The 19,239-nt window shown below is 36.5% G+C and overlaps 1 protein-coding gene across 14 annotated transcripts in view; it reads right to left on the minus strand.

Annotated features, from left to right (window-relative positions):
* MEF2C (myocyte enhancer factor 2C) overlaps window positions 1–19,239 on the minus strand; it is a 168,233-nt gene that overhangs the window by 28,041 nt on the left and 120,953 nt on the right. For 10 of the 14 annotated variants that reach the window (XM_066381810.1, XM_066381811.1, XM_066381812.1 and 7 more), the window contains 3 exons: window positions 11,884–12,027; window positions 4,576–4,762; window positions 2,466–2,513 (listed from right to left, as the gene is read on the minus strand). In XM_066381810.1, the coding sequence (XP_066237907.1) occupies window positions 2,466–2,513; window positions 4,576–4,762; window positions 11,884–12,027 (379 nt within the window). Of the gene's footprint in view, window positions 1–2,465; window positions 2,514–4,575; window positions 4,763–11,686; window positions 11,825–11,883; window positions 12,028–19,239 lie in introns of all 14 variants that reach the window. The other 4 variants (XM_066381816.1, XM_066381818.1, XM_066381821.1 and 1 more) reach the window with 2 other exon arrangements.

The raw sequence follows: 19,239 nt of genomic DNA on the forward strand, positions 1-19,239 counted from the left end.
ACTTTTATGCTTTCAATATTATTTACTCTGTCCCTGGAGGGCTATTAAACTTAGCGGACTGTCAGGGAATTGACAATGACAGTATAACTGAACAACCAAGCACTTCTCATTTTCAATGTGGGATTCTAAAGCAATCTAGCTGTTAAGCAGTAATAAGAGGCCACTTTCATCAAAGCTAAGTAACTCACTACCTCCACTCCACACGTTTTTTACTACTTCTAATAACTTTCATATCCACTGTTGGCTGTTCCCATTAGAGCAAGCAAATGGGTGCAGACAAGTGCTGGATAAAATATCATAACATATAAACCATTTTTCTTATATTATCTTTTTTGTTTGTTTGTTTTTGTGACAACTCAGTTCTTAGGTCTGCACAGTTCTTTCTAACCACAGTGTTTACCAGAGACTTGAATCCCAGAAACACTGGGTCTGGCTTGGATCTGGTTCTGTAATGTGGAGGCAATAAGCCACAACGTATTTTTGAGAGGAAAAATGAACATTTCATTTCAATATCTAGAAAAATAGTATATTGAGTTTACTCATTCATTTGACTCTATTTTTAAAAAGACAGATAAAATAGGAAGCAGTGCCATTGATTCTATTTATTAATTCACTGTATACTTCTAATATTTTTCCTTCATTACTCACTGAATTAGGGAAGAGCCAATAATAGAAGTGAGATTACCCCCAAATGGATATATTCGTAAAAATGTTTGTTATATCAATTTTCTTTATCTTCTTTCTTATAATTAGCATGCTGCTATATTTGACCCTAGCAAAATATTTTAATTAGGCTGTCCATGGATATTTCAATAAACTTGATTTTTTTTGACATTTCAAACATAACCTTGTGTCATTCATGCCTGCCTCCTACTATTTTAACTATATCACATGTACCAGCTTGCAGGAATTACCATGGTTACTTGTTATGCCAATAGTGAACAGCAGTTAGTATTCAAAAGTATTGCATGCTGTTTTATCTCTACATTGAAAATGGCATCATTCTCATCTTCTTTAGCTATTAGAGAAATGCAAATCAAAACTGCAATGAGATACCACCTCACACCTGTTAGATTAGCTATTATTAACAAGACAGGTAATAGCAAATGTTGGAGAGGCTGTGGAGAAAAAGGAACCCTCATACACTGTTGGTGGGAATGTAAAGTAGGAGAACCATTATGGAAGAAAGTATGGTGGTTCCTCAAAAAACTGAAAATAGAACTACCTTATGACCCAGCAATCCCTCTACTGGGTATATACCCCAAAAACTCAGAAACATTGATACGTAAAGACACATGCAGCCCCATGTTCATTGCAGCATTGTTCACAGTGGCCAGGACATGGAAACAACCAAAAAGCCCATCAATAGATGACTAGATAAAGAAGATGTGGCACATATACACTATGGAATACTACTCAGCCATAAGAAATGATGACATCGGATCATTTACAGCAAAATGGTGGGATCTTGACAACATTATACGAAGTGAAATAAGTAAATCAGAAAAAACCAGGAACTGCATTATTCCATACGTAGTTGGGACATAAAAGTGAAACTAAGAGACATTGATAAGAGTGTGGTGGTTACAGGGGGAGGGGGGAAAGGGAGAGGGAAAGGGGGAGGGGGAGGGGCACAAAGAAAACTAGATAGAAGGTGACAGAGGACAATCTGACTTTGGGTGATGGGTATGCAACATAATTGAACGACAAGATAACCTGGACTTGTTATCTTTGAATATATGTATCCTGATTTATTGATGTCGCCCCATTAAAAAAATAAAATTATTAAAAAAAAAAAAAAAGAAAATGGCATCATTATCTCAACAATCACAGCAATATGAATTAATATAGAATTCTGAAGAAATGTGACTATGAGGCAATTGGCCAGAGTGGAAGACGCTCTTAAGAGCTGTGATATATTGAAGAGGCTTTTTTGGGTCAACACTCTATTTATAATTGTTTCTATAAGAGTTTATTTTAATGTTAAATATGGTTTTAGTTTATTGAATTATTGTTGAATGATTATAATCCAACCCCTCCTTTTTTCTTTGTATATATAGAGTTATATAGATATATAGGAGTTTGGTACTTCTTTGGGTAGGAAGTGAGTCACATTTCATGTGAAATGATTAACAAATACCTCAAATGGCAAGGCTGGCTAAATGCACTCATGTGGTTAGGGATGGTATATAGGATTAAATTGATTTGATTAGAACCCTCAATTCTCTATGTTGACTAGTTGAAGTTCTAGTAAGACAAGTTCTAATCAATAAATATTCTTCTTTTAAGGCAGTATACATGCCATTCCTATTCAGAAAAGTGCTTTACAAATCCTTGGGACCATTTTTCCATGCTTCTCACAGATATCTCAACTTTACTTGGTTCAAAAGACTTATTTGCTGCAAATCTCCAGTAAAGGAACTGTGCACAATGATACACAGAGCAGTACAGAAGTCTCCACTCACCTGCACTGGTGCCTGCACCGGATGTGAGGTCTCCACCCATCAGACCACCTACAAATTAAAAAGGAAAATTAAAAGGAGAAAGGCTAAATAAAGGTCTACAGAACAACACCCTTTACCCTTAGCAACCTCAGTATTTTGTCCTCTTTCAGAAGTCCTAAATTTGTAAAATACTACCTAAGTCGGTTGACATTTGTTTTATTGTGACATGCTATGCTTAACCATTAAAAATACATTCAATCACTGACATTTTGCAGAATCTTTTTCTAAGAAAAGTTGCATTTTAAAAATCCAGTCTATAATTGGTCTCTGAATTTTTTTTTTATCATTTCCAAGTCTAGTTTTTCCTAAGAGGATGTTCTATAGAAAGTTAAAAAAAAAAAAAAAAAAAAAAAAAGGAAAAAGAGTAAGGTTTACAATATATTCAAATAACCATACATTTGATATTTAAATCTATATAAATATGTTTTATACAATTAATTTTGTGCAGTGCTAATTGTCCAAGATTTTGGTGATTTCATGAATCTACCTATAGGGAATGACCTCATTTACTACCTGAATTTTACTTATTGACACAATAGGTTTTACTAGCCACAAATTTCACAACTTAAGCTTATGCATTGCTAACTTAGGAAAGTAAGTAGAAATTTGTCAAAATTTATATATGAAAGTTGGAGTGTTTCATTAAGATATTGTGTATAATAATTCCTGTTAGTTTTTAAGAAATAAGATTTAGCCAAAAAAAAAAAAAAAGACCAGAGTAAGAGCCGATTATTTTCTAATTGTTTCTAAGTGACACTTCATAATTATTAGTTAGTTCTGGTTTTGGAATTAGAAGAAAATGTTCATTACATTTTAATAAAATGTTTATTATTCCTAATTGAATAATATTTTGGAAATAGAGTATGAAATTTAAAAGATAAGTTAATCAAATAGGGAATTCAATTGCATTTAAGTATGTTCTGAAAAAAATACATATGACTACTGCAAATTCTCATGAACAATTTCAATCACATTTCTAAGTAGAGAGAATTATATAATAAAGTCTTGGTCCACATCTTTCAGACTCAAGACATCAAAATTTTTTATCTGGTTTATTTTGATTGTATTTTCTATATAAAGTTTCTGTACTAAATAGGAATATATAGTATATTTAGTTTTAATCATGGGCAGATATTTAAGTATAGTATTCTAAAAAAGTTGATTTTGTGCATGAATTGCTTTTAATACAGTTATATGTGCCTAAGAAACTAACATTTTCCTATAGAGCATTTTTAAAACACAAAGCATAAATATATAATGGTTTGCTGCACAAAATTTATAAATACAATTATTTATGTGGTGCTTCTTTTGAGAATAGAAAGAAATAGTTTAGTTTTATTCAATACACATTTGCTTAGTTTCTCCTGTGAGCTTGGCAATCAAGAGACTCTTCCCTTCGGTCCCTTTAAATACAATAGGAAAACAGACCCGTACTCAGTTGAGCACATGTGTTGTGTGTAATCTGAGAACTATGAATGATGTGCTCCTGAACACCTTTCTCCTCTATGGGACAGTGTAAACTGGACAACTGTAAGGATCTCCTAGAAGTTAGGGCAGAGTCATTGCAGGTGTGTATGTCTCTGTGATGGCTCTTCATTTCTGACTCAGTTTAGTTTTTATTTCATACGTTTTATAAATTATGCTATCCTATCATATTTCCTTTTTGCCTTAAATCCTTTGTGGTATGTTACTGTAAAAATAAATAAAAATTGACCGTGGGAAATGCTGTAAGAGAACACAGCAAGCTTTCACAGAAGTGATATCTGATGAGGAGGAAAAATGACATTTTAGGCAGAAGAGCAGAAAAAAAACATGGAGACAGGCTATCTGACGTTCTGTTTGAGAAAATATGTAGTTAAAATAAAGTCACATGAGGAGACTGCAAATTATAAAAGATTTTGAAAGATATGCTAATGGAGTTAGGCTTTCACATGTTGAAGACCTAGCAGTGAAGAAATAGAACAAATGGAAAACTGGAGAACTCAACATCTTGTAGATAAAATAACCCTTCTTTTGCCAAGTGCGGCTCCTTCCAATGATTTGTTCACATTGTGTTCTTAGGAGGCCGTACCTGTGTTACCTGCACTTGGAGGCCGATGTGTTACACCTGGAGACATGCTGTTCCTCTGCAGAGAAGGGTGGGCCAGTGGCAAAAGGTTGGGGTTTCCCAGTGAGCTGACAGGGTTGCTGTATACCAAACTGTTATGGCTAGATACCGGGATGGAGACTGGCATCTCAAAGTTGGGAGGTGGAACAGCCTATATGAGCAGAAAAAAAAGGTTTAAATAGAAACAGAAACTCTGAAGTACAGACACCATTTACTTTCCAAGAAAAATTTCAAACTCCAAACGGCTTGGTTTCTAGAAAACCATTAAGAAGAGCTCTCAAGATGTTCCAGTCATAAATAGATTTCTTTAATGTGCTCGGAACTCTTTTTCTGCAACTATTAGGAAACGTTTCTTTTGTTTAAAACAAAACCCCATTTCATTAGACTCCATTGTCTTTCAATTCTATTCTATTAGGTAATAATTGCTCATTTGTGATATCTGAATCTGGTGCAAGAAATGACTACAAAATCAAAGGTACATGATTGTGATGACTTCGCAAGGAAAAAGGAGGATTAAAATGTAAACCAGTGCCTTTAGTTTAATTGCTTATTGAAGCATATTTATGCAAAGGTTTAATGATATAAAATCATCTCCAGGCTTGTGAATAGTACATATACTTAAATTATTATTTTTAAAAAGTCTGTCTTTTGAAAGTAATTCTGAAGATAATAGATATTTTAAGATATTAGATTCAATAGAGCATAAATCATTCAATAATTCATACTTTAAAATGATAGTTCATAATATACATTGCACTTCCTATTTTTGATATACTAACACTGAGAAACGGCAAGACCTGCATCACAAAGGAGAGAGTTGGCAAATATTTAGTGAACTGAAGCTGTGTGGCTATCTAATTAGAATAATCAGGTTCCAATTGATTTTTTATATTATTTTGTCAATTTAAGCAAAGTCATGTTTATTTTCTGCCTGCACTAACTAAACTAGATAAGCATAGTTGCAATTCTCTCTTTTTTTCCCATTTTTTAACATTAAAACTGAAAATACTGTTTAAATACATTGCCAGTGGGCTCATGGTGTCAGGGCACACAGTACTCTGTAAAATGGATGTGTGTACGAATCTATTTAATCCGTATATTGAAGGCATGGTTGAAATAGAATGTTCCCTCAAGTGTTCTCAAGTAAGTCATTGGGAAAGTTTAAATGCATGTATGCATGTGGTTCAAAGCTTCTTCCTCTTTTACTTTTTAACTATTTTTTGTCTGGAATCCTAACATGAGGTTTCCTTTGCTGGCTGACTGGCGGGCATGTGACACACGCCATGCTCTGCAGTAGTTCTGTTTGCCCTATCCTCCTTTATTTCTTATCCGTTATTAGTCCTGTTTTTCTTTCCTTTCATGATTTGGACATATTGACACTGACAAAGGTAAATGTTTCATCACTTTTTTCTTTCGTCTTTGATTCTCCATTGTTTTAGAGAAAACTAAAAGTGTTCAAGTGCTATATTAACACAGTCATTCTTTCCCAGGCTTTCTCTGTTCTAAATGGGGTACAAAAATAAATTTAGATAGACCATAATAAAATGGAATAAATGTTTGAGAAGATATAACAGAATGAATATATCCCCAATTTTCCAGAGATTTTTTAAACAAAATATATGAGTATATACTTTAAAATAAATGTAAGTAAAATATTGTATTCCCTTTTTATAAGCCCAAATAAGAATTACTCTAGTGTACCTTAAAAACACAGTCAAGTAACTGTGATACAGCTTCCCTGTTTGCCCCATCCAGATTCACTGTCCACCCTCTTCACTGTCCTGGGCCCAGAGCTCATTCTCCAGATGGTGTCCAGGGGCTCACCTGGCCCTCTGGCTTCTGCTTGGCTAGTGGCAGTATCAGCAGAAACACCGAGAGTAGGAGGAGAGACGTCAGGGTGTTTTCTAATAGCAGGATCCTATAATAGTTTTCTTAAAGTAGATCCCTTTGCTATGCCACAGGCTGGCAGAGGTTGCCATCACCTGATCACTTTTCTTTGCTCTTGTTTCCCTTCTATTATAAAATCAATTATGATGTTGGCTAAATACTGTTTTGTTTTTATCAAGGTGCTAAAGCTCTTCTGCTCTAAGTAATGCAGAGCCTAGTCTACTTTTTACTATGTGAACTGAATAGTTCTCTTCAAAGGAGAATTTTTAGGAAGACACTATACTGATACAGACATATAAGCTTAAAATTTACTGTATGTTATTTAATTACTGAGCAGGCACTGTACTGTATACTGTACATACATAATAGGGTATGACCCTTTCAAAATTCTTTCATTGTAGATACTGTATAATTCTTCCCTTTTAAAATCAGTGAGATTAAGTAAGTGGCCCAATGTCATCTAACTAGTAGGTGACTGAACCTGTTGCTTTTGCTACTAAATCACTGTGCAATACAGTATAAGGTCTGGATAGAAAGAGAATGTTGCAAACAGAAATCACCTTTTGAAGTGAGTGAGAGCTGGATGTTAGTAGTTTATTTGTGAACCATAGAAATAATGCAATAAATGGATTCAATGGGATATAGGTGAGTATCCACGTTGAAATGCAATCTGCTCACTAACTGCTAGTCTGTGATGAAAGTCTTGGGAAAAAATAAACCTTCAGGACTCCTCTCTTTTATGTTTACTCAGATTTGATATTTTAAAGCTATCATGGAGTTACAGATTTCTAAATTTGTATTCACTATCACTACTTATAAATGTTTGACTATTACAGAATACCTAAAGATCAACTATAAAACTACTTCTCCCCTGAATATTCTGAAGAATGTTGATTGTATCTCAGTAGAAGGCAAAACCTATTTTTCTCCCCTTCCCCTGAGTGATTACATGCACATCCAATATAAAGAGGATTATTAATAATTATTTAGTAAATTCTGAACGACCCTAATAACCAATTCATTGAATGTTTTTCTCTACTCTTCCCGTCCTCAACCACCATCTCCAAGAATTATTCCATTTTTAACATTCTGGACCATAAACATTTTGTTAATGATTTTTATAAAAACTCTTTTGTGACTGACTAAATAGCAGCTAGGTATAATTCTGATATCAGAGTCTACTTCAAAAATTAACAAACTACAAAATATGCGAAAAGCCTTTGTATTTTTCCTATATTTTATTTTGTTTCCTTATCTGTATCAGGAAATGGCTAAATGATGTTGAAATCAAATTATAAGCTTAAAAATGACCACATTGAGATGATACCTCAGAGAATCAGAAAGAACATCACCTCAATATCAGAAATCTCAGTTGCAGTCCAGCTTGCGTAGCAACTGCCATTAACAGGCAAATCGTTTGCCTTCCCCAGGCCTGACCTGGGACAGGAAGTGGCTGCATCAGTAAGAGACTGACTGACCAGATCTAAACATTTTAGGGAAAGCAAAGGCCAAAATATTGTATAAATGCTTATAAGATACTAGTGTTATTTTTTTCCTTCTTGACTTTTCAAAATTAGAGAACTGAAAAGGATTTAAATTAAAATATATATTTTTTGCTTTGAAAAGTGAAAGCCAAAAAGTAGTTAAAGACTCCAAACTTGCAAAGATCTCAGGGCCAGACTCCCAATTTTAGAATACTCAAGACAGGAAGAAAGAGGAAATTTGGGGTGATTAAATAAAAGGCTGTAAGCAGAACTGGCTATATTTTGATAGTTTGCAGGCCCCGGGGCACATGAAAATGTGAGGACCCTTATCACAAAATTATTAAGAATTTCAAGATGCTTATGACCCAGCATTTACCCAAGTATGGTCCTATAGTAGCAGAGCCCTGTGTAATTGCACCGGTTATATGCCAATGACACTGGCCTTGGCTATAAGAGATACAGGTGTAACAGCTAAAAGGCTTTTAGTTTCTATCCCTGAACAAACTGATCATGTTTACTGAAGTGAGTCATTGTGGTCAGAAAGGTATCTGAACTCTTATCCAAAAGCCACTATTTTCCCAATCTTACCACAAGAAGTCCAATGAAAAATCAAATAAAATATTTTTAATGAAATATTTTGTTAATAAGCCCTCTTTCATTCAATGTGAATGAGAAACTGAATCCCTTTTGGGGGGCCATTAATGACATCCTTAACTTTTGATCAACCAATACCAGTCTGCTGAAAACTAGCAGAGAAAAAAAAAATCACACAACTAATTAGTGACTACCAACTACTGGTATTCAAATTTCCTCAAGGCTGCCTAACAACTCTAGCACATAATTGCTCATTCCCTCCCTGTCCCCAATTCCTCACAGTGTCTACACCTTCATACTCAGTCCTTTCTCAAGCACCTGCTCCCCTCCTGCCTCAGTCTCTATAGAAGCTACATTCAATATAAAAATACAGGCCATCAGGCGGTCACCCACCCAAGCTCACTCTCCCACCCAGCACCTCAGCTCCAGCGGGGCTACCCACAGCACTGTCCTGTTCCAACCCCATGCTCCTTCCCTTCCCTGAGCTTTGCCACTTCATCCCCATTGCGGCCCCCGTGCGCACTTTCCCTTCCTTCAAGCATTCTTCCTCTGCATATAAATAATCTCAAGTGCTTTCCTTTTAACCCTTTCTTTGATCCTAGTTACAGTACCATTTCTCTCTCTTCACAGTCCCTTATTTGAAAAAAATAGAAACCATTTCCCCTTCCTTCCCCTTCACCCTCAGCCAATCTTGCATCCACCCCTCCTGTTTTCAGCCCATTTCCTAATTCCTGGTTCCTCAAATGAAGTTCATTTTTCTTTCTTTTTCTTGCTATGAAGCCCAGTGTGAACCGTAGCAAACCCTGCAGGAAGAAATGCTGGTCAACAAGATTCCAACTCATCCATGAATCACTTCATGTCGTTGAGGAATATGGGCATAAATTACATCGTAACCAACAGGTGATTGCAATATTAAAGTTTCTATTTTAAAAGAGAAACTCTTCCAACTGGGTCTTTGAAATAGAAAAACAGTCCTGTAATGTTTTTAAAGAGGCGGAGACACTCTCGACACACAAAGGGCAGAGTGTCCTTGCCCTGCTGTAAATGTTTTAGCAGCTGTGGAAACTTTCAACAAAATTTACTTCCAGCAACTGAAAGCAATGTGCGAAACTGGGCTTTTCATCCTGGAGGCTGAAGCACTTACTAAAGAAATGAAGACTTGGAGGCAGAGCTAGGAGCTGTGTGGCTCCTTCTCACAGCCCTGCCTATAAACTCTAATGTGGTTTTTCATCCCCCACCACACACCACTGCACCTCTTAAGAAATCATGTATCCTGATTTTGAACTCATTACATGACAGGATGAAATACTGTGAGGGAATCTAGGTGTGCGTGGCACCTCTTTCCCCCTAAGCATGGGGAAAATGATCCCATTTGCAAATATGGGCATTCTCCCAGAACTCTTGCGGTTAAGGCTACACACACGTTTAGGATCACTGCCCTGGAGAGTGATCAGCAGTATTATATATATTGTCCTTTCCCTAACTGTGCAGGGAATTCCTCTTATCTGAGACATCGAACGTGCTTCATCTTAAATATCTTACATTCACAAACCTTTGTGCTCAAAACTAGCATTGTATAGCAAGAGAAACTCAGGCCATTAGAAATAAAAAACTGGCCCAAGGGAGCCATTTTTTCTTTCCTTTTTCTGGGCAGGATAAAATCCCAGTGGATATTTTATCATTTAAGAATTCTGGGTATAACAAGTATGCACTGCAGCATCTGATAGGGAATGCTTCACTTGATAAAGTGCCTGCTGTGATGTTCTGTCTGTAGCCCTCAGTTTATGAAAACTAAGAATGTACAGCACTTAGCTTTCCTTCATGATGCAGTGTTAATAATTCTGATTCAACAAAAGCTCCACTGCTGATACTACGTTACTTAACAAAAGAAGCAGACATACATTCATGAAGAATGAAAGTTTAAGTGACATACCTTTTATAAATAAGTTTTAAAGTGTTTAATTTCATTCAACACAGAATCATTGTGCACCTACTACGTAAAACATTCATTTATCATGTGAGGACAGTTGTGGAATTGGCCCAGAACTTCTGTCCCCAAGTGTGTGCACTTGTAATCACTGCAGTATCTTTTTATTAGGGTCTCTCTCAATGTTCCAGTTGAGAATATTTGGTTAAGTTATAGGAAATATACTTCTTCTGAGAAAGGACTTAATTACCTACTGAGGAGCTTGTATACAAGGACGGTTCAGACACTAACACTGGGTATTCAGAAGGCATGTGAACCTTGAGTTGCATCACCTTATGTCACATAATTTACATCATTTGATTGATGACAGAATATAATATAAGGTAGTAATTTCCCCTTCTTTATATGGGCAAACAAAATAATACATGCAGAGTTATTTCTCTCAAATATCTGGCAAGGCATATGACTGACTGTTAGAAATTTTTTGACTTGGTTAAGACAAAATATAGCCAATTGTTAAAGCATGGAAAATGTTGGTGTCGGCAAAGCGAGTATTTTGATGAAGCTTCCAAGTCACCCCAGCACACAAACACGTTGAAATCTTACCATTAGGTTTCATGCAGTCTGTTTCCCTGCAGCGAGCATTAGCTTTAACCCTTCAGTGCTGTTGCTGAATTCATGTTTGGGGAGAGGGGCTGGAGATTTATTCAGAAATAAGCTTTTATTTGGGTGATGATTGTCAGTTTTCGAGAGGACTACGGTTCCACTCATGTATCTGGTCTCAGTAAAAAAAAAAATTATATATATATATATATATACACGTATGGATTTGATAGTAAGGCCTTGAACTTGGTGACAGGAGGTTCCAGTGTTTTCCTAGTGCACTGTGATTTGGGTACACCATGTTTAAGAGATTGTGTCAAGTCAGGGCGTGTCACATAAACCTTTCTCTTCCTCCTATGAATCTTCTACCTCTGAGTGAACTTGATGGCAACTTTTTTTTTAGATTACATAATTTAAGCACCCCTTAGAGTTTGCTTTCTAAATGGACTGCTGTGGGATGAGATGGCTATTTTATCAGTTTGACTTTCCAGTGCTTTTTAGGCGAAGCCATCACTGAAAGGGTTAAGGTATGTTACTGCAGCAGTTATCAGCAGACCAGCCATCTACCTTTGGTACTTACAGGAATTTTATGACTCTTGATCATATTATCAAATTCTTCATTAATTTTTTTGTATTTTTCCTCAGTGCGTGGGGTGAGTGCGTAAGAGGAGTCGGGGTCGGGGCTTTCGCAGCCTTTGTTTTCCTTCTTGTTCAAGGCCTGCCAGGTTCAGAGAGATATCAAGAGTAAAAAAAATGAAGGGTGTTCTGAGTACTTACACACAATCTTTGCCTGCTGATCATTAGATCAATATCTTCGTTAATTTTCCTGTACTTGTCCTCAGACTCAGGGCTGTGACCTACTGAGTCGTCTGCATCGGGGTCTGGGCTGTCACAGCCATTAAGGCCCTTCTTTCTCAACGTCTGAAATACATAATTTGGAAAGTTCAATCCTAGACAGAGGCTGTAAGAGACATTCAGGGCTGTTACAGAAGTTCAAGCCATCCAGCACTTCAGGTTGTTATTACATACACTTTATTACACGAGGGGAAAGAAACCATAGAAAGAAACTGAGTCATTTCAATAACACAATCATGACTAGTTAAAAAAAATAAATGGGTAATTAAATTAGTCAGTAGACAAAGATAGTATGTAGGCTGAAGTTTCATGATATGAAATTCATTCACGCTCTAAATATCTAGTGAGAGACGATTACGAAGACTACAAGGAAGGTGGAAAACTACAACTCTATTTTCCCAGAGAAGAATTAGAGGTCAGGACATTACACAACGATTTCAGAATCTGTGATCGTGACAAAATCAGAAATGTTGGAATCGGATCCTTAGTTCAGCGCAATGTTGGCACGCAGGCTGTCTTGCCCTCCTCTGGAGCTGCACTTGGCATCAAGAGGCAGTCAGAGAGCCAAACTGGTATTCTCATGAAGCACCCAGTAAGAATGTTCAGACACAGGGACCACAGGGGAATCACCTTTGCTTAGTCTGGTTAGCATTCTATATATGTGAAAATCTGTATTAAAATTGATAATGCTGACAAGTTTTTTGCCTTAACACAGGCTGAAAGAAAAGTCAAAACAGCTGAGTTTAGGGCCTCATTGTCATGAGCAGAGTGAGGAAGCCAGAGAGCACTGAAAATAAGTAACCAAGTCAATAATAACTCCCAAACTAGCAAAAGTTCCTCCAGGTTCCTGCTGAGTGGGATCACCCTGAGCCTCTCCTGACACATGAAAGTGGAAAGGCAGTGACTTATCTTGAATCTCCTGTCTCCTGAATGCAGGTCTGGTCTACTCGCAGCTGTCACAAAAGGATAAATACTAATGTAACACTGTAGCAAAAAATATGAGTCAAGAGTCCCGAGATTTCTTTTCTTTTTTAAACTGATGGTGTCAAGTTAATTGTACATGATCTGATATAATGTTGTTTTTAGAGACCATAAAACGTGATTAATCACACAGCTTTCCATGTTGATTATTAATGGACAAGCAACATTTCTGATTTTTCCTAGTACAACCAAAATTGTTACAGAAAGCTATATACCTAAGTGTCGCTTATTAATGGAAAGTTCAGCAGAGCTCATCTTTATTAAAGACAAAATTCACATACAAATGAAGCAAAAGCTGCAACATCAAGCTAAGGAATTCAAAACCGAGATGATACTCCATCTTTAATTCACGCAATTGAGGAAAATAAATAAAACAACATGAGTTTAAAAGGAGTGTCAGTCTTAAAAAATTAAACTCCCTGGCTCTTATCAATGTGTAACAAACGTAACATTATTAAAAATTAGTTTCTGAGGCACTGAAAATTTTGATTTAAAGTTGGACTAAGAGAGCTACTACCATTTCTAATCTATGTGATACACTGTAGCTCTGTAAATATTTATTAACGTTATAGTACTATAACATAATAAATAAACATATGGTTACAGTTTATTATGTGGTAAAATGTTTGAATATTAAATGAATATTTTGACACAAGATAATAAAATATACATTTACAATCTTGGGGAATTTATAATTAGTGCAACCACCTGTCCCCCTATCATGGGTATATAGCCATTATTTTCACCTAGAATAAGTACACCTAGAGCCGTGATGGCAAACCTTTTTATAAAAACCGCCTACTTTTGCAGTGCTGGTCAACCTGGTCCCTCCTGCCCACTAGTGGGCATTCCAGCTTTCATGATGGGCAGTAGTGGAGCAACCAAACGGACTTAGGGGGTTCCACAATACACTAGAATAACTTTCTTTGCTAACTTAATTCCTTTCTTTTTAAACTCCTTTGCTAGCATTATCTCAACCACAAGAGCATTTTTCTGGGTAATAACTATTTGTTGTATTATTGTGTGTTTCTGCTTTGATCTCCAGATAACTTTAGCTTTTAACAATATTTCCTGAGGGTCTTGCATCCACAGTTTTTCATAAAAATTCACTTATGTAAAGACAAATATGTAAGATTAAGAAAATATTGGCTATTTTTCAAACATTAGTTATATTATTATGAGCCATGTTAAGAGTATTCATATATAAACCTTTCATTTATAGTTTTATCCAGACAGTAGATTTTGCAATTTGCACCCGAATCTTTTATCCAACAAATCTGATCATAAAAATTATTGTTGTTTTGATGTACAGATTTTCGACAGCAGAACGCAAGGGTTAGGAGAGGCCAATCAACTGTCATCACAATCCATCTGGCACATACATGTGTGCTAAATGTTCTTACAAAGCTTTTGGGGGTAGACACTGTGTTTGGCTTATAAAAATTCAAGCATTAATTACATGTTAATGAAAGATCTCCACAAATATTAACTCATTATCTCTCACTAGCCTTCCACCAGGATTTGAGGGAAGCCTTGTGCCACGTCTCACCCCGGCATGGCCACGTGTGAGGCCTGGCCTCGGCCCCCCCCCCCTCCAGGCCTTCCCACATTGTGATGTCAGGGATGCAGAACAGAGCTCCCCGTTCATCCGCAGCTACAGCAGGACACTGAACACTGAAATAAACTAGGCATAAATTTTTAAAAATTAGGCTGTGGAAAAATTTTAACTATGAAAATAAGGCTAAAATACTGATACTTCTTAGATGTCAAAATTTAGACAGAGAAGGAATGGTTATGGCTCAATAAAACATATCACCCTACAGATTTAAAAAGTAGTTTGATCAACAGCTCACGTGGCACCTGAAGAATTACGTCAACTATTAAGTAAACAAAACAGGTGGTTCAAAGTCACAAAGAAAAAGGGAGTGATAGGACGAGTGAGAACAGTGGCTCATTCTCCCCCAGTGAATTCTTCTTGTATTGGACCACACATTATCTATAATGAGGATCGTTAGTACTTAAGTAATAAAATATCTCTCCCATTTAAATTACATCCTTATTTCAAGGTAAATTGTTATTTTAAAAAGGAGCATTGTGAGATATACAAATGCAAACTCCAAAAGCAAATTAATATTGAGTTCCAAATTCCCATAATCACATAACCAGAACATTGAAAACCATGTTCAAAAATATTAGTCACCACTGAGAGCTTGAAGAACACATTTCTGCCAAGAACAAATGATTGTGGTGGAATTATAAAGCTCTGAAAATGGAAGTGATGGCACAAACTTGAATAACATAGTGTGAATGTGGAACACAAGAGCCATCTTATCTTTATTATATTAAAAATCTACAACTGTTTAATAATGGCGACGGAATTAATGTCAGATTCAGCCAAGTCTGTCTTTATCACAGTAATAAATAGTCGGTATAAACTAAAGGATTACTAAATGAATAAATGAGCATTATTCCTTCAGGCCTTTTTCTAGTAAAATCAGAATCTCTTCCACTGGTCTTTGAAAGCTTTGATCTTTTCCAACTGTTATTGGTCAGGTAATGCAGGCACTTAAATCATTATTCTTTTACAGGAGCTAGAAGTCCTGGATTTATATAAGTGTCTCTCAGCTGCCTATGTTTTGAAAAGATTTATTCTGTATGTCAAGATAAGGCAAGAGTCTCCCGAAACCACCAGCTTCTCTTGCTATGTATCTAAAGAAACTCTTTTCTCAGAGAACTCTGTAAATCCTGAGTGAGCCTGTACTCCGACCGAAGTCAGCCTTCCGTGTGAGACTGACACTTTTGGGGTAGAACAATTGACTGCACAGGCTTCTGGGATGTTTCACAAAGCATCAATTGTCATGCAGTGAGTTGAGAACAGCCGTTTCTTAGAGAAGGAATTAGACTGACAGAAGGTGACATACTCCAAACAATAAAAGGGAAAAGGATTCCAGGCAGGTAATCCAAAAACCACGTGTATTCTCTCCCCCAGACATGTGGGCATATGGACCCTGCATTATTACATTTGTTCATCGGGAAAACTTGAAATCCATATGAACTTATGATGATAGGTGACAGGTGCTTCACAAATTCTAATGAAATAGATTAGGGAACAGATTCTGTTTCATTACTGAAAGGAATATAAATGAAAAAGAATGCCACGTGGAAGGCTCATTTCTTGTCTTAGGTATTATGTTATCAACTAGAAAATGTCTTCTGTATACAATGATTTAAACTGGTTTTCCTTGTTGTTTCTTGTTAGTAAAAAAGATATAACTAGATTATTGGCTTTTTTTCAATCAAATGAAGCTATATATTTTACACTATTGCCAAAATTCAGATTCTTTCAGAGAGCTACCATCGGAATAAAAGCTTCTAACTGTTCAATTTCTTTCCATGTCTGCCATCTTAGTCTTCAAGAATGTATATTTTTATCACCTTTTTTCTGTACCTATTCACTGTACAGCAGAAATTTTAAATTCTTTTGTGAAAATGTCCCAAAAGACTCATTCACTTTACTTCCAATCCCCCAAATCACCCTTCCTTGCACAGTGAGCATTATCCTTACTTCAGAGGGTTGATATGTTAAGAACACATGCAGGAATTATTTCTATTAGTTCCATGAATTTCATGTTCACAAAAAAGCCAAGAAAAAAAGACATCAACTTAGAAAAGGTAATTGCATTTTCTCTTTATTAAAAAGTAGTAAATCCGCACAAGACTAAAAGATGCTGGTGAGACGGATACTGCCTATATATGAAGTTTCTGCGAGCAGATCACTAACATTGTCCCCAGTGGAGTGCTGGCACTCATGCCGCTGCTGCTTTTCGTCCCGTCAGTATCTGGGACATGGCTGCCTCAAGCACTGTGCCCACGGACTTATTTCATTTAAAATGTATTCCGCAAACAAATATCTAAAACCCACTATAGTCTGGATGTTGTTTTGTGCACTTGTTCTTTTAAAGAAGCAGGCAATACAAATTCAAACTAAAAATCTCTGAACTGACCTAGAATATTGCACGAATTTTGTGATTTCTAGCAACAGGTTACTTAGGCTGAGGGAAAGTCAGGCACCAAGAAATTTTCCCATAGGATTTAATAACCCAAACTGTTAGCACTGTCTGCACTTTCTCTCCTGTTTCATAGTTCTTCTTGGTTCTTAACATAGAGATGAAAAGAAAACTGCTAACTTAGTACAATTAATAAATAGACTTTAATTAGACAATCGAATCATATCTAGTACAGAGCATAAAAATAAATTTTACAAAAAATTATCCATTTGTGGTGAAAATTTCATTAAAAAATTGAAAACATAAACTGTAACATTGTATTGATTATTAATGTTCATTTAAACTATACGTATTAATTTCCACCAGGGAAAGGCTGGGAAGAGTCAGAAATTTTCATTGTTTTTGTTTTTATTCCTTTCCTTAAAAGATAATCTTAATATTGGACTTAACATTTTTTTTCACTGAGCAATTTTTCACCTTTAAATACTGGAAATAAAAGACACCAATTAAAGATTTAAAAACTTTTAATGTGTAAACAGAGAAACACCCACCTACTGCCTCCTAATAGCCACAAATCATTTCATATAAACATCAGTAGTAGACAGGTCTGAAAGTTGTTGGTATTTTAATTCTGGACCAGACCACCAAGGATCGTCTGGCCTGCCCATCCTCATGCCTTCCAGAAGGGGAGGAATAACGGTGCAGAAGCAACTGCCTCTCACACCGCCCATCCTGCTCAAACTGGCTTCTGGACTGAGCCCGGGGTCTAATCCCTGAGGCAGGCAGTCCTCCTCCCAGTCAGGCACCCCTCTCTGTGGACTCTCTAATCATCAGCACCGAGTGAACTTCTCCCTCATGAAAGCACGCATTCACTGAATACATTTTTCTCTTAGAGCCTTAACACATTATTATTTGTCCCCTCGGCTAGCTTGTGAGGTCACTAACAAAGCACCTTCCTTTATTCACTTTTGGAGTTTCGATATAGAGTGGAGTCTGACATACTGCAGGTGCTCAGTAAATGTTTGCTGAGTGAACAGAACACACATTCCCACTGCAACATTAATGTAAGCACTGGACCAAGGCTGTCTGACTGAAGGTGTAGACCGTACTGGGATCCAGACCTCTTGAGACACATTTACTAAGTGCTACTATGTCAGATGTTATCTATGGTCCTCTGGATGCAAAGATGCTTTTTCTGAGTATGTGATTAAGATAATTTGCTTCCATGCCCCACCTCCCATCATGAGTGAGCTCCCAGAGGTGAGGAACTGTTTACTAGTTATCTTGTATCCACCACAAGTTAGCACAAGTCTGGCATGTGGTAGACAAAACACCTGCAGCATCAATGACAGACTGGACTGATGGATGAACAGAACAGGAAAGAACGTTCTGATGATGCTAGCAGAAGAAAGAGTAGCCTCATTGTAGTACTTTTGCAACTGTAATTCCCTTTTTCCCCTTTTTATGTTACTATTTCACATTATGTCAAAACTCAGTTATTTTACTCTTGATATGTAACTGTTATAAACTGACTATTTTTTAAATGTACAGTTTTTAAGTTGGAATACAATGCAGGATAGGCATAATTTATATAATGCATGAAACTGATTACAACTCAGGATATTTATATCATTGAATACTTAAAAATTGGGGTATCAGTCTAAATATGGAGGGTCAGAAAAACTAAGCATTAAATCTTCAAGGAACAAAAGCTATAAGCATATAATCTCAGTGATTAAATGGATAGCAGGAGAGAAGACACAGAATTCAGAATGGAAGAAGAAAAATGAGGAGTAAAATATATAAGGAAAAACAGAAACCTCATAGGTAAGAACATGGAAAACTTTTGCGAATGTGAGTCAGATACTATAAATTTAAAATAAGCGTGTTTTAAAATTCTTGGCCTAGTTCATCTTTTCCCCCCCATCCTTGGACACTGATCTCTTGCTCTACTATTCTCCTGGGGTTTGACATTGGTCTTATTCTGGGCTATCCTTAGCATGGAGAATTCACGGAAAATCAGGGTGAATCTAGGGCCAACCAGGTGATTCATGCTTCCTCAGGATGGGTCAGTGGTTTGGTGTTTTTACTACGGATTTTTCCACCACACCTCTCTTGGAACCTGGAGAAGCCATGCATCATGAGGCTGGCCAGGGACAGAACTGAGATGAAGAAGTTCTGCACACTTAGCCAGGAAATGCTCCCTGACATTCTGAATCCACGAGACAGCTGAGGTAAAACACTAAAAAAGGAACATTTTAATGTCTATTGGTTCAAATGCATGCTGACT

Source organism: Saccopteryx leptura, chromosome 4 (assembly GCF_036850995.1).
Source record: "Saccopteryx leptura isolate mSacLep1 chromosome 4, mSacLep1_pri_phased_curated, whole genome shotgun sequence".
Classification (NCBI taxonomy): domain Eukaryota; kingdom Metazoa; phylum Chordata; class Mammalia; order Chiroptera; family Emballonuridae; genus Saccopteryx; species Saccopteryx leptura.